Source organism: Somniosus microcephalus, chromosome 8 (assembly GCF_052327205.1).
Source record: "Somniosus microcephalus isolate GS21.2 chromosome 8, FLI_Smic_1.0, whole genome shotgun sequence".
NCBI classification, from domain to species: domain Eukaryota; kingdom Metazoa; phylum Chordata; class Chondrichthyes; order Squaliformes; family Somniosidae; genus Somniosus; species Somniosus microcephalus.
In genome coordinates, this window is record NC_140994.1 from 22,728,676 (window position 1) to 22,741,406 (window position 12,731).

The 12,731-nt window shown below is 37.7% G+C and overlaps 1 protein-coding gene across 4 annotated transcripts in view; it reads left to right on the top strand.

The window, feature by feature from the left end:
* The window catches only part of mxi1 (max interactor 1, dimerization protein), a 72,328-nt gene extending 60,778 nt beyond the window's left edge, over window positions 1-11,550 (top strand). For 2 of the 4 annotated variants that reach the window (XM_085994342.1, XM_085994344.1), the window contains exons 4-6: window positions 1,894-2,008; window positions 2,519-2,690; window positions 3,427-11,550. In XM_085994342.1, the coding sequence (XP_085850468.1) occupies window positions 1,894-2,008; window positions 2,519-2,690; window positions 3,427-3,587 (448 nt within the window). In that variant the 3' untranslated portion in view covers window positions 3,588-11,550. Of the gene's footprint in view, window positions 1-1,893; window positions 2,009-2,518; window positions 2,691-3,423 lie in introns of all 4 variants that reach the window. The other 2 variants (XM_085994341.1, XM_085994343.1) reach the window with 1 other exon arrangement.
* Window positions 11,551-12,731: the final 1,181 nt, after the last annotated feature.

The window sequence follows — 12,731 nt, forward strand, 5'->3', positions numbered from 1 at the left end:
CTTCCACCAGCTTTTCGAGCGTTCCAGATCCCGACAACTCCGAGTGACAAAAGTCCTCCTAATCTCCCCTCTCGATCTTTTGCCAATGATTTTGAATCTCTGACCTCTGGTTATTGATCCACTCACCAGAGGGAATCATTTTTCTCTCTCTACTCTATCAGAACCTCTCATTATCTTAGGTAACCTTCTCTTTTCCAACCTCTCCTCATAACGGAAGTCCCTCATCCCTGTTAACACCCTGGTAAATTTCCTCTATACCCTTTCTTACATCTTTCCTGAAGTGTGGGGCCCAGAATTGGCCACTATTCTCCAGCTGAGGCCTAACCAGTGATTTATAAAGTTCGAGCATGATCTCTTTACTTTTATATTCTATTCCTCTAATTATAAACCCAAGTAACCCATACGCTTTTTTAACCACCTTATCAACTTGCCCTGCCACCTTTAAGGATTTGTCTATATGGACACCAAGGTCTCTCTGCTCATCTACACTTTTCAAAGTCGTGCCACTTATAGTACACGAAACTCTCGGTTAACCGGCAAAATTCAGGAGTAGGTTCAGTTAAGTTTTTCTTCCTATTAGTGGCCATTTCTTGATTCTTGGCTGTGTAATCGGAGGTTCCTGCACTTAACAGGGACGCTTGGTCTGCGGTCAGGCTTCTTGCAGCTGTTGCTAAGCAACAGGGAAGCTTGGATTTGTTGCTGTGTACGAGCTCTCGTACCTTTTAACTATAACTCTCTGTAATCCGGACTTTTTGATAAACCGGCACCACGCCGGTCCCGTCTGTGCTGGATAAAAAAGAGTTTCCTGCATACTGTCTTTCCATATTAGTCCTCCCAAAGGGCATAACTTCACAAATAAAAACAGAAAATGTTGGAAATACTCAGCAGGTCAGGCAACATCTGTGGAGAGAGAGAAACCGACATTTCAGGTCAATGACCTTTCATCAGAACTGGAAAAAGTTAGAGATGTAACAGGTTTTAAGCAAGTGCAAAAGCAGGGAGAGGGGAGGGGGGAGGGAGGGGAGGAGGGGAAAGAACCAAAGGGAAGGTCTGTGCTAGGGTGGAATGCAGGAGTAATTAAATGACGATGATGGTGCAAGACGAAAGGAGGTGGTAATGGGACAATAGAAGAAACAAAATATGGGTTTAAAGGACCTGAAAATGACAAAAACAGAATCATTACCAGTAACAGCTGTCTGAAAAAATGGGAGCAGAGGTTATGATCTGAAAATGTTGAACTCAATGTTGAGTCCGGACGGCTGTAAAGTGCCTAATCGAAAGATTAGTATTAGTAACCAAGCTTTTGGTCATCTGCCCTAATAGCTCCTATGTGGCTCAGTGTGAAATGTTGTTTTATGTAACGCTCCTGTGAAGCGCCTTGGGACGTTTTACTACGTTAAAGATGCTATATAAATATAAGTTGTTGTAATAGTTTGTAACATCATTCCTGCAGGTTTATCAAGAAATAATCTGCAGTTGATTTCAGGAATTTCTGTATTTGAAATGTATAACAGAAATTAATCCTTAATTAATTTGTCATTGAATCATTAAGTCATAAATAGGATATCTAATGTGAACTTGACCAAGTGGTGCACTTCATACTTTGTACGACCATTAAAGTTCTACAGAAAATCAAAGCTAATGATAAGGCAACAAAGCAAATGCTGACATTTATTTTTGTCCTGAACTTTATTAGATGGACAATTGACATTAGGCATTGTCTGAAACAAAATATTAGTAGTTGTTCTGCATTTAATGTCAGTGAATATTCCATGAATTAAGTTATTGACTGTTCAATTGTTAAAATTAGCCTCTAGTTACTGTATATATTTTTATTGGCTTACTGTTGGATTGAGTATGAAGCAAGATCACATACTGTGTTTTTGATTACAGGCGAGCACACCTTCGTCTCTGCTTAGAGCGATTGAAGGAACTTATACCACTGGGATCAGAGTGTACCAGGCACACTACACTTGGTTTACTCAACAAAGCCAAAGCACATATTAAGGTAAAGCAAAATACTACAGCTGCATTGTTCTATGTCAGACGCTAATAAATTCTTGACATCTTTCAGTTTCTTTTGCAATATGTCATTTCATCTGTAATCATAATTTTAACTTGAGACAAGTTTTTTTTAAACTTCTTTAATTACATTAGCAATTTTAATCTTGCTACAAATCAACTAAATTATATTATTATTATTATAGAATGTTATTCCAATGGATCTTTTGACATTCATGAGAAAATTATTAACTATTACCAAGTTCCAGTTTCTAACACATTTGATTAAAGAAGTACTGTTGATGCAAGCTGTTTGCAAGCAGCTGTCTCCTAATCACGGTAATGGGATTCCACTATACTCGATGTCCACACACACATGTACAATATGCTAAGTTCATGACCTGCCTATAGTCACTGCTGTGAATTCCTCTGGTGTTGTTTAGCTTGGCACTTCACTCCTTCGATTAGCTTGCTCTATAGAAGCTAATTGATCATTTTCTGTTTTACTCCGTTGCAGAAACTTGAAGAGCTGGACAGAAAGTCACTGTACCAGATGGAGCACCTGGAAAGGGAACATCGCTTTTTAAAGAGGAGACTGGAACAGCTACACGGTCTGCCAGAGAATGAACGAATACGAATGGACAGCATAGGGTCCATTGTCTTCTCTGATCGTTCAGATTCAGATCAAGGTAGTGTTTCAGAAACAGTTTCTGTTGCCCACAACCATTTTATGTTGAATAGTGATCAGAGTAATGCCATACAGTGATGCATTTCATCACATCTAAAACCCACAATAATCTTGGCTGCTCATGATAATCATAATCCATTGCGTGACAAGATCATCATGAAGGAGCTGAAGCTCGTAATGAGGCTTTTTAGAAGGACTAACAAGGATATATTTTCAGCAACAATAAGCTTATTTGTATGTTGTACTTTCTGCCATGCATTTGCATTATTATGCCTATTGCTTCTCTTGTGGATGAAATGAGAACTCTAAGATGGGCGTGTAGGTTTTTCATGTAATTTAACTATGTCACCTGCAATATAAAGTGTTAGGAAGCATACTGCCCTTAAACTTTTTCTCCCTGTAGTGTATGTATAGCAGTTAGCTGAATCAGGTGCCACTTGTAAGGGGTAATTTTACAAAGCTGCGTTTCTGGTATTGAGCATTGCTAGATGGAGTATGAGGCCACAGAGTTGGCACTAGTGTTCTAGGCTTACCCTTGGCATGTTTCTGTCTAGCCAGACTCCACGCCATGAGCAGAGCTTCTCAAATTACTCTCTAATGCAAAGATTTAGACCTGTGAACAAAAAAGCTATAAAATTATTTTGCTAGTTAATTTAAATCTCGTAAAAACAATTGCTATATCTGGCAATGTTACCTGATACAGTGCTAATGATCTTGCTTTTGCTTGTTTCCAGAAGAGATTGAGGTGGATGTTGAGAGCACAGAGTTCTCCCATGGAGACATGGACAATATTAGCACTTCCAGCATCAGCGACCTTGACGACCACAGCAGCCTCCAAAGTGTTGGTAGTGATGAAGGTTACTCCAGCTGCAGCATAAAGCTGTCCTCATCAATATAGACAGGAAGACCCTGAAGCTACCTGCAGATAAGATATGTCTGAGGGATCACAATATGACAAGCTACTTCAGCTTTGGACTTTTTGGGGGGGGGGGGAATAGGTTAAGGACATGTGCTTGTACTATAATACTTATGCACAAGGCACTCACCTAGTACTGAGATAAATTGCATTGTTTTGAGGAAAGAAATAGCACATAGTGCATAGCATTGTGGGTACAAAGCGTGACCACTATTCAGATGGTTTCTTCGTGTATTCGCAGATAATCCATTAGTGTCAATTCAGTTGGAAAATACAAGCCTTTAAAAAAAAAAAAAAAATTAAAAAAAATTGCACTTTTAAGCTGAAGAGCATCTTGTTGTGTAGCCCAGAGTTCCGATGTGATTTGATCAATGTCAGAAAGTTTGTGACTTCCTGACAGATTGTTTCTAACCTGCACTTGGAGGTCTTCATTTCCTTTATAAAACTCTCAGAGATGTTCTCTTTGTGGAGACCTCACCAATCAGATTGTTTAAGAGTCTGTTTACTGTAAAAAAAAAATAACTACCCCAAATAGAGATTGAAGAACACTTTACCAAATTGGTAATTTATGGCTGATTTTATTTGGTGTGAAAGAAACAAAAAGTGTATCTCAGGCCCTTTGATTCTTTAAGTTTTATGAAGTTAAATCTTAGGGACTGTGTTCTCCTTTTTGTTTTCATTTTTGTTTGTGCTAATGTTGTGCCTTCTAAGTTGTGCATTGTGTTGTCATGAAGTTAGTGTCTCTGTTATCTATTTGTCCCTGCATGTATTCAGAGCGGCTTAAAAGTAGTTCAATCGTAATCTTTTTTTCTTCGCTTCCCTCCAGCCTTGGTTCCATAATAGAATGGCCTGATTACTGTAAGGATAACCTGACCTCCCCGCCCCCTTCAGAAGCAGCAACTTGAAGCCCTCAAACCAATAAAGTTATTAAATTAGCTTTGCAGGAATAGAAACCTATCAGCTTTGTATCTGTTCTAGCTGTTGGCATATGTGCACATTGCAGCATACTGTTAATGGTATTTTTATAGAAAGAAGTGAAAGGTTCTATTGTTGCTATGGTCAAATCCAATGTTGGTGTTAACTATAGAAGCATTAGCAGTAGATTCAGATCGACAGCCTGCATATATAGAGGTGCATCTTGTTAAACTGAAATTTAAAAACCACTAGGGACTATTAGGCAGAGGGTCTGTCTGTGCTTGAAATTAAGATTTGCCTGTAGCTAAGCTCTAGTATTAATCATTTTAAATCAGAAATATTCCAATTTTTGTTTAAAAGAAGAAAAAAAAAGGTCACTTTTTCATTTAAAACATCCTGGCTGTTCTCTTTGCTACAAGTTGCGACTTGATCTTTTTGAGATGCCTTCCCCTGGAAGCCTATCACTACTCTAAGGCTCCTGGAGAAGTGCCTATCAGGAAATTGCAATCACATTGCACAGTGTTTCATCCATTAAAATTATTTGACCAAAAATCGTGGGCAGTACGCCCGTGATTTGCCAATACTGTATGTGCTCTTGACGGGTGAGGGTTCTGTGCTGGAAGCATGCGTTTGTAAAATCAACCAGTTCTCATTTTGGGAAATGATAATCATTTCTCAAAATAAGTACTTTGTATTTCAGTTGAATACAAAAGCACTTCCATATAATCAAACAGCCCTTCAATTTTATGCTATAATTACAAAGTTTTTCAGGTCATGAACCATGTGTAGGTCATTGTGTTGGGTGTAGCTTAGATAATTGGAAGTGATAATTCAAACATTTATTTTAGTTGAGCTCCAACATGATTTCCAAATCCAAATTTAAGTAACTTAAAGCTATTAGATTTTTTCCTGCTTTGCCTATTTCAGATGAATTTTAGAAATTTGGATTTGGAATATCTGAAGTAGATCTGAACTTTAAGTAAATCTGAATGGTCATCCTTAGTATATTTGTTTGCCTCTTTGAAGGGAGAAATTGTTACAGGTTACAGTTTTAACTGGACTTGTATGAATATTTACAAAAGCAATGTTGCTGAAATACATCAAATTGCACTAAAGGCAAGGCATGTTACCTACTGCATGTGTTTTTCATAGAGTTCTAAACTAAAGCCATGAACAGAAGCCAAAAAATTATTTCACATTTGAAGAAACTCTGAAAATTTTACAATCTTTTTTCATATTACTAAAAACATTTACAACCGGCAAGAATTTAATTCTGGTGCTACTCAATGCTAGTTAATTGGGACACAATGATTGCAAAATTTGAAATTGCTACTTGGTAGTGTATATTTACTATTCTTACCAGCCCTATTTGGTTTAGTTAGTTAGTTACCGAGCTCATATGGCCAATATGCACATCTGGCAGCTTTGCAATATATTTTATAGCATGCTCACACATTTATTTTTGTTTCCTTCTTTGCCACTTTTCTGAGAAGTGAGCAGAACCTGAATGTAAAACAAAAGGCAGCTTTTTACCAGAACACTCAGCTACAGAATCCTGTATGGACTGGTGTGTATGTGCTGATAGACCAACAGCGATTCCTTGTCTATTTCTGGGGTTACACTTAATAATGTACAGCAACTTCCACAGGTCTACACCACGTGACGTATCCTATAGATACTGCCTGAATCTGAATACATTGATGACCAAAATCCTGGAAGTTGTATGCTTCTTACTTTCACTTGTCAAGGCCATTTCGAAGTAAACCTGGAACTAGCTGGTTGTCATTCAAGCACCTTGCAATTGAGGTAGTACATTACCATAATCTTCTTAAAGGGTAAAGTAAATTAGCCTGGACTGGCAGATTCAGTTCATATTACTAGAGTTCTTGTTGATGAGATTTGACTTTAGTAATATGACTTAACAACTTTGAATGTTGAGCGTTCAGTAATGCTGGAGCAGATCTTTGAATTTTGTCAAAAGCCACGTTTAGTGCAGCAGCTACGTGTTTTAATATGTATATTCAAATCTCTCGACAGACCACTTAACCAGATCCAGTTACTGCGTACATTCATAAACGACTGCTACATAAAATTCCTGTTACCCATGATTTTGTTGCATGTGTACAGAAGATTGACAGGAATACAGGCAGTTTGGGATTCAGTCAGAAATTAATGGAATGGGTCAAAAATTTAGCTATCATAGTTATAGGTGAGAACACGAAGTCTAATGAAAGGCACAATAGTACCAAAAAAAGCCTTAAATTGCAACATCACTGTGATATTGTAAAAAAGAAATACACAAAACTATTTCAGTGCAGTATTTTATGTTGATGCTGTTAGATTGATATAATGTGCAAGAGCATGTGATGCCTCTCCCCTTACTTTCAGCAGTAACTGCCAGCAATAATTACTTGGCAACAAATAATGATTATTAATATTTCCCAAGTGGTTTCAGTTGTAGGTTACTTGCATGATGGATTAAATTGATTGGCTTATTGAAGAAACAAAGGTGAAAAAGAAGCTGCTGATTGGTTAATGGTACTAACCACAGAGTTTAATATTCACAAAGTAAGCAGTGAGCAGAGCTTTGTACTGCTATTGATCACACAATCTTCATACTTAATACCAATAATAATTCTTTGTATCACTTTTACTTCAGATGGTTATTTTGGAAAGAACGTCTTTTCCCCCCTGTCTTAACAGATGTCACTGCATAGTATCTATATTTTAAAATACAAAAACTGTGCTGCTGGTTTTACAGCAGCCCTTTGCAACTGTTAGCCTGTTCTAGGCTTGTGCAGTTATGCACTGAATTGATTACTATATCTGGTTACATTCATACAACAACATATGCATTCCTACTTACTGAGAATAGTCTAGTCCTTCCCCAAGTGTGAGTACTGTATTGAGTATTTTTCATTTGTTACACCCTTCATGCCACAATGTTCAAACAGGCAAAATTACATGTACAGTGTATTTTTAGGACAGATGTACATAATCTTCCCATTCCTGTGTCATCAAAGACATCCCATAGTTGACACTTTTTCCCCCTCCCTTATTGTTACACATTGCATCTGTAAACTTTTGTTAATTTACACCAGCTGTCAACTTACACATTGAATGGAGAAAGCCCTGATCCATTATTTAGAGTTCACAGATAATGCTTCAGGTGCATTTTCTTGACAGTAACTTTGCCTCCTACAAAATATCTTCCAGTTTAAACAGTGTGGGGAAAAAATTGATGGCTGTAATTTTTCATTTTTGCAGAGAAGGGTTGAAACAAAAAGGTTGAAAAATGTTAATAAATTGATTTGTGCTCTCCCTGCACTTCGGGAAATAAGCAGAAAGGCCTACACCGAGGATTGCTCTCAAATTAAACTTGGGGAAGTAAATCAAACTGACACAAATTCCAAGAACTGTACCAGTCTTCTCCAGTATTGGGGCAGGATCAGATGCTGTTACCCAATGGCAGACTGCTTCATCTTGACAAAGCAATGTGTTCTCCCTTTTAGTGCAAGCCCACAGTGAGGTACAGACCTTTACATTAGTTTTGATACCCTGTCAGGATGTGGTTCCGTTTAATCATCTAATGGTGTTATACACAGGGTCACAAGTGCCCAATGATTTCCTGCAATTTCATTAACTGTCCCACTTACAGATTCAGTAGATTGTAAGTATAGTCAACTGATCGCCTGACTGGTTTGTGTTTTCTAACACATATATACTTCATTGGCTATAAAGCCTGGGAATGTCCAGAGGTTGCGAAAGGCTCTTTTTAATGCAAGTTTTCTTTCTGTTATTCAGTTAATATAAAGAGAGTTTCTGCATTCTTCACCGTCCCTCAATGCAGAGAAACAAAGACAGCAGAAAATCTCACCCAAAATGCCGCCATAGAAGCCATTTTAAAATTGATACAATATTGGCATAGGTACAAATCCCGAAAAAACATGCAAGAATCCTTAATGCAAAACAGGACTGGTCCTCAAATCCATCACAGTCGGTCTCCAGAATGCAACCTGAACAAAGCAGTTTAATGCTTATGCATTTTACACCTTGCCCACTTGACTTCCAAGTGAAGTTTGTATGGTATGAAATACATGGCAATTAATTAACCCCATTAATCTCCGTTCCTTAAAACTGGCTTTGCAAAAACTTGAATCAATCTTAGTAGCTCAAATTTTCACCAGGTATTGGTTATCTGCTACTAAACACCTAGCTGGGTGAAATGTCAGGTAAGACAGCTAGCTGTTATAGAAGCTAGGTGACATATGGGGATTCAAATACTAAGCACAGTAAATTCTTTCAAACAGTTTAAAATACCCATATAGTGAGATGCCCCCAAACTCACTGCACAATCTATATTTTTTGCCACAGATTTTGGTTGGACTTGCCATGGAAATTGGTCTCGAGGTGCCACAGAATTCTTTGGTTAAATATCATCCTTGCTACAACATGCCAAATTACATTTGACAAGTAGTCCCTCTCCTAAAATAGTACTAAACGAGGTTTCTTGCAGATCACGAATATGTCTAATGATCAGAAATAACTGGAGACAGCTACTTAGGCATATGGTGTAGGAAGGACACGATTGCATGGTGCCGTCCTAAATTATCTCAAAGGTGCCCACATGATTCTGTTCCCTCCTCTCAGGATAGATGACCTGCCCACAATGGTTGGAATTTATCTTTATGTAGTGATTGTTCCTCAAATTAAAGATAAATTATTTTCTTTTAACCTGTTATTAGTTTCCCTACATAGATCATTGAAAATAGAATGACAGAAGCTATATTGCACCCATGTCTCCCCATTTGTAGCTCCTTCATAAGTACCTTGAAATTGGCTGAATCAAACACTGAATAATAGTCTGACACTGTAAAATTTTGATATAGTACAACACCACTGTAGGCTACATCTCCTCCCCCTATTTAGTTTCCTGCCATTCATTATTATTTATATCTTAACATATTCCTGGATATACATAAACTGCATTTGCGATCTTTGAGATGGTGCTGTCACCCAGAGTTTACACTAACAATCTTGGTTCACTAAATGTAGCCATGATTTTCAAATAAACTCTTTCCTCCCTCCATACCTCCCCCCCCCCCCTCTCCAAATCAAGGAATATCATATCATGTAGCACCTTCAGAATTTGCCTCAAACTTGCAATAACTTTTGCAACTATGGATTCAAAACAATAATTAGGTAGCACTGCCAGCTCTCTATTGCTTGGCTTGTTGGAGCACGCACAGTTGTCATTCATCTAAACTTTTTAGGCTTCATTACTTCCACATTCTAGAAAGTGGGACTTGTTCATCTTACTAAAGTGGCTTAAACATACATCTATGCATAAAGAGATTTTAAGACTGTTTGTGAACTCACTTTCAAGAGTATAAATGGGTTTTCTATTTCAGAAAAAAAAAGTAAATGAAATTTAAAAAAATTAAATCCTCATCAAACTAAATGTACCTCAGGTCAATGGTCTGTACCCTATCCTAGCTACAATACTGTGCCTATCCACATTAACCTGCCAACTTCCAATTAAACAGATTTCACTTATCAAATCTCATGATCTTTTTCATGAAATTATATTAACAAAATATACTTTTGGCTTTTACCTCAGCAGTAGGGAATTAGGAGGCAAATACTGTATATATACACCATAGCTATAAACAACAGCACTTACCCTGCATTATAATCCACTTAAAGCATCTAGATACACTTTCACTGTTCTTCTCTCCCCCACTCCCCCCAGTTAGCAACTGGGCATATTGGATTCCAAAAGCCAGCATTATTTGGGCATAAATTAAAAATTGTCAGTACTGATCAAGTCCCTCTCAAGTCTGTTGTCGAATGGAGGAAGTAGTGCTCGAGTCTAGATTTTTAACATATTTGGGCAGCTCTATTCATGGGTATCTACAGACTTTTTTTTAAATCACTTGAAATGAACAGTGGCATAACTACGTGTACAATATTCATTGTGACGATAGAAATTAAAATGGCACTGTTGTCATAGTGTAGGTGCTATTTATAATCTCAATATATATTGGTTTAACAGTTAATTATTGATAACCATTTATAGCCTAAATGACACGCTGCAAAGTGTACAAAATGAGGCTTGTAGCAAGTCTTAAGTAGAATGCAGTGCGAGGGAAAACAGGACAAATTGATTTTAAGGAGGTAGACTGTCCATTCACAGTGTGAATACCCAACATGTTTGTGTGTAAAGACCGAGTTCATGCTGGTTCAGACAAATAGCACACTTGTTCCCTAAGCTTCTCTGATTTTAAAAGTTGCTTTATCTTTGTGTTTGTAGATAAACCTCTATTATTTACCTCTTGTATAAAGCATAAAATAAAACTTCATTTTGTGAAATACTGGATTTATCATTAGTTGTGCCACCTACATTGCTAAAATCTATTAACAGTGGAAGAAGTGACGACATGCAAGTTAATCTGGAAGGAAATGTATGTACTTTACTATTTAAGAACTAAAAAATACCAAAAAGGAAGTGTTGTTTTTGCATTTCAGACATACAGGTACTTCACTGCATTTCTTCTCCAGGTCCCATCTTGCTGCACCTGACTTTCCAATCTCCAATTCATAGATGGGATGCCAGTTTTGGAACTGATAGCACAACAGATTTTCTCACACTATGCAAATTTTCAACATGGAGTTCCTGACACTTATTTCTCCCGATTTACTGACTTGAGTTTTGTGTAGAACTGAGTGTCGTACAACAGAAAAGTTCCTCTCCAGCAACCTGGAGTGCTGATGACCATACACCACCATTCCTGCAGTAGCAGAACCAATCGGCATACTCTAGTTAAATAAAATGGCAATCCAAATGTTACATTTACATCTATGTAGCAATTGATTATAAACATTTCCCATTCATTCTGAAAGTATTATGCTAAACAGATGAGCGTTCAAGACACTCCAAATTTACCAATTTCAATGACGTGTTTTTGTATTATTTATTTGTAAATGCCCATTGTTGATTTGGTTAGCAAATTAAATTAAGTCGACAGCATCTTCCAACAAGTTTGTTTTTCATTCTGTATCTAGTTTGAGTGATTTGAAGTGCATTTTCATTTTTGGCAGTGGAAAAGTGTCCCCCAAGAATCACTAGATTTCATAATTAACAGTTTGCGTAACTGTTAAATGTACCAGTAAATGGGTTCATTAGAACAGGGGTACTCAGTTGAAGGACCTCTTTTCAAATGGATTAGTAATCATGGGCCCATCTAAATTGTAATACTATATAATACTCATTAAAGTGCTGCATGTAAAGAGTGTTTAAGAAAACAGGTATTTACGTACAGATATCAGTGAGCTGGGTGTGCCTGCTTCTCACTGCAGCTCGTCGAGCCTTGGTGTGATGTTTGACGATGACGCTCCCCTCTCTTGAACAAGGCTGAACTCATCTGGCACCCACCACCAGCCTTGGTAACTGTGGGTCAACCTGGCGATCTTTGTGCCACGCTCAGTGCTGCACGTGGCAGCTGCACTCCACGCCCACCTCGCAACAAGCCCGGCTTCGGCTGTCGTTCATTCGTTTACTCTCGAGCACAGATTTGCCAATCAATGGAAACAATCGTTCACTATTTACCCTCAAAACATTTCATAACTTTGAAAATGTGTTAGATCCCCACATAATCTTCTCTGTTCCAGTAGAAGTGTCCTAATATTTTATGCCTTTCTTCATAACTAGAATCATGCTAGTTAATCTTAGTTACAGCATTCCTATGGCTCCAATATATTTCTGATAATGGGGTACCCAGAACTGCATGCAAGCACTGGGATAAGAAAGGAGAAAATGAGAGCTACAAATAGTATAACTGAGCAGCAGAAAGAAAACCACAAACAGCAGAGAAATAAGAGAGATTAAAAGAAAAACTGCAAGGATACCTATTTTACAAGTGACATTTGGTAAAATTAGTAAACCTCCAAAAATGTATTTTATTTCAAAACGGTACTGGCTGCAGAAATTCTGGAGTGTGCTTATTGATTTCACAATAAACGTTTGCATCAATGCTGAAAGGAGATGGCGACTAACATGCCCTTTGTTTCGCTGCCTTTGGAAGTTATATTGCACATTTGAATGAGAGGTTTCGCTTCACAGGAGTCGAATTTTCTTTTACTAAGTGTTCAGATCAGATTACCAGTGACAAAGTAGTTTGACATCACACATCTGAAGCAACCCAGGCAGTT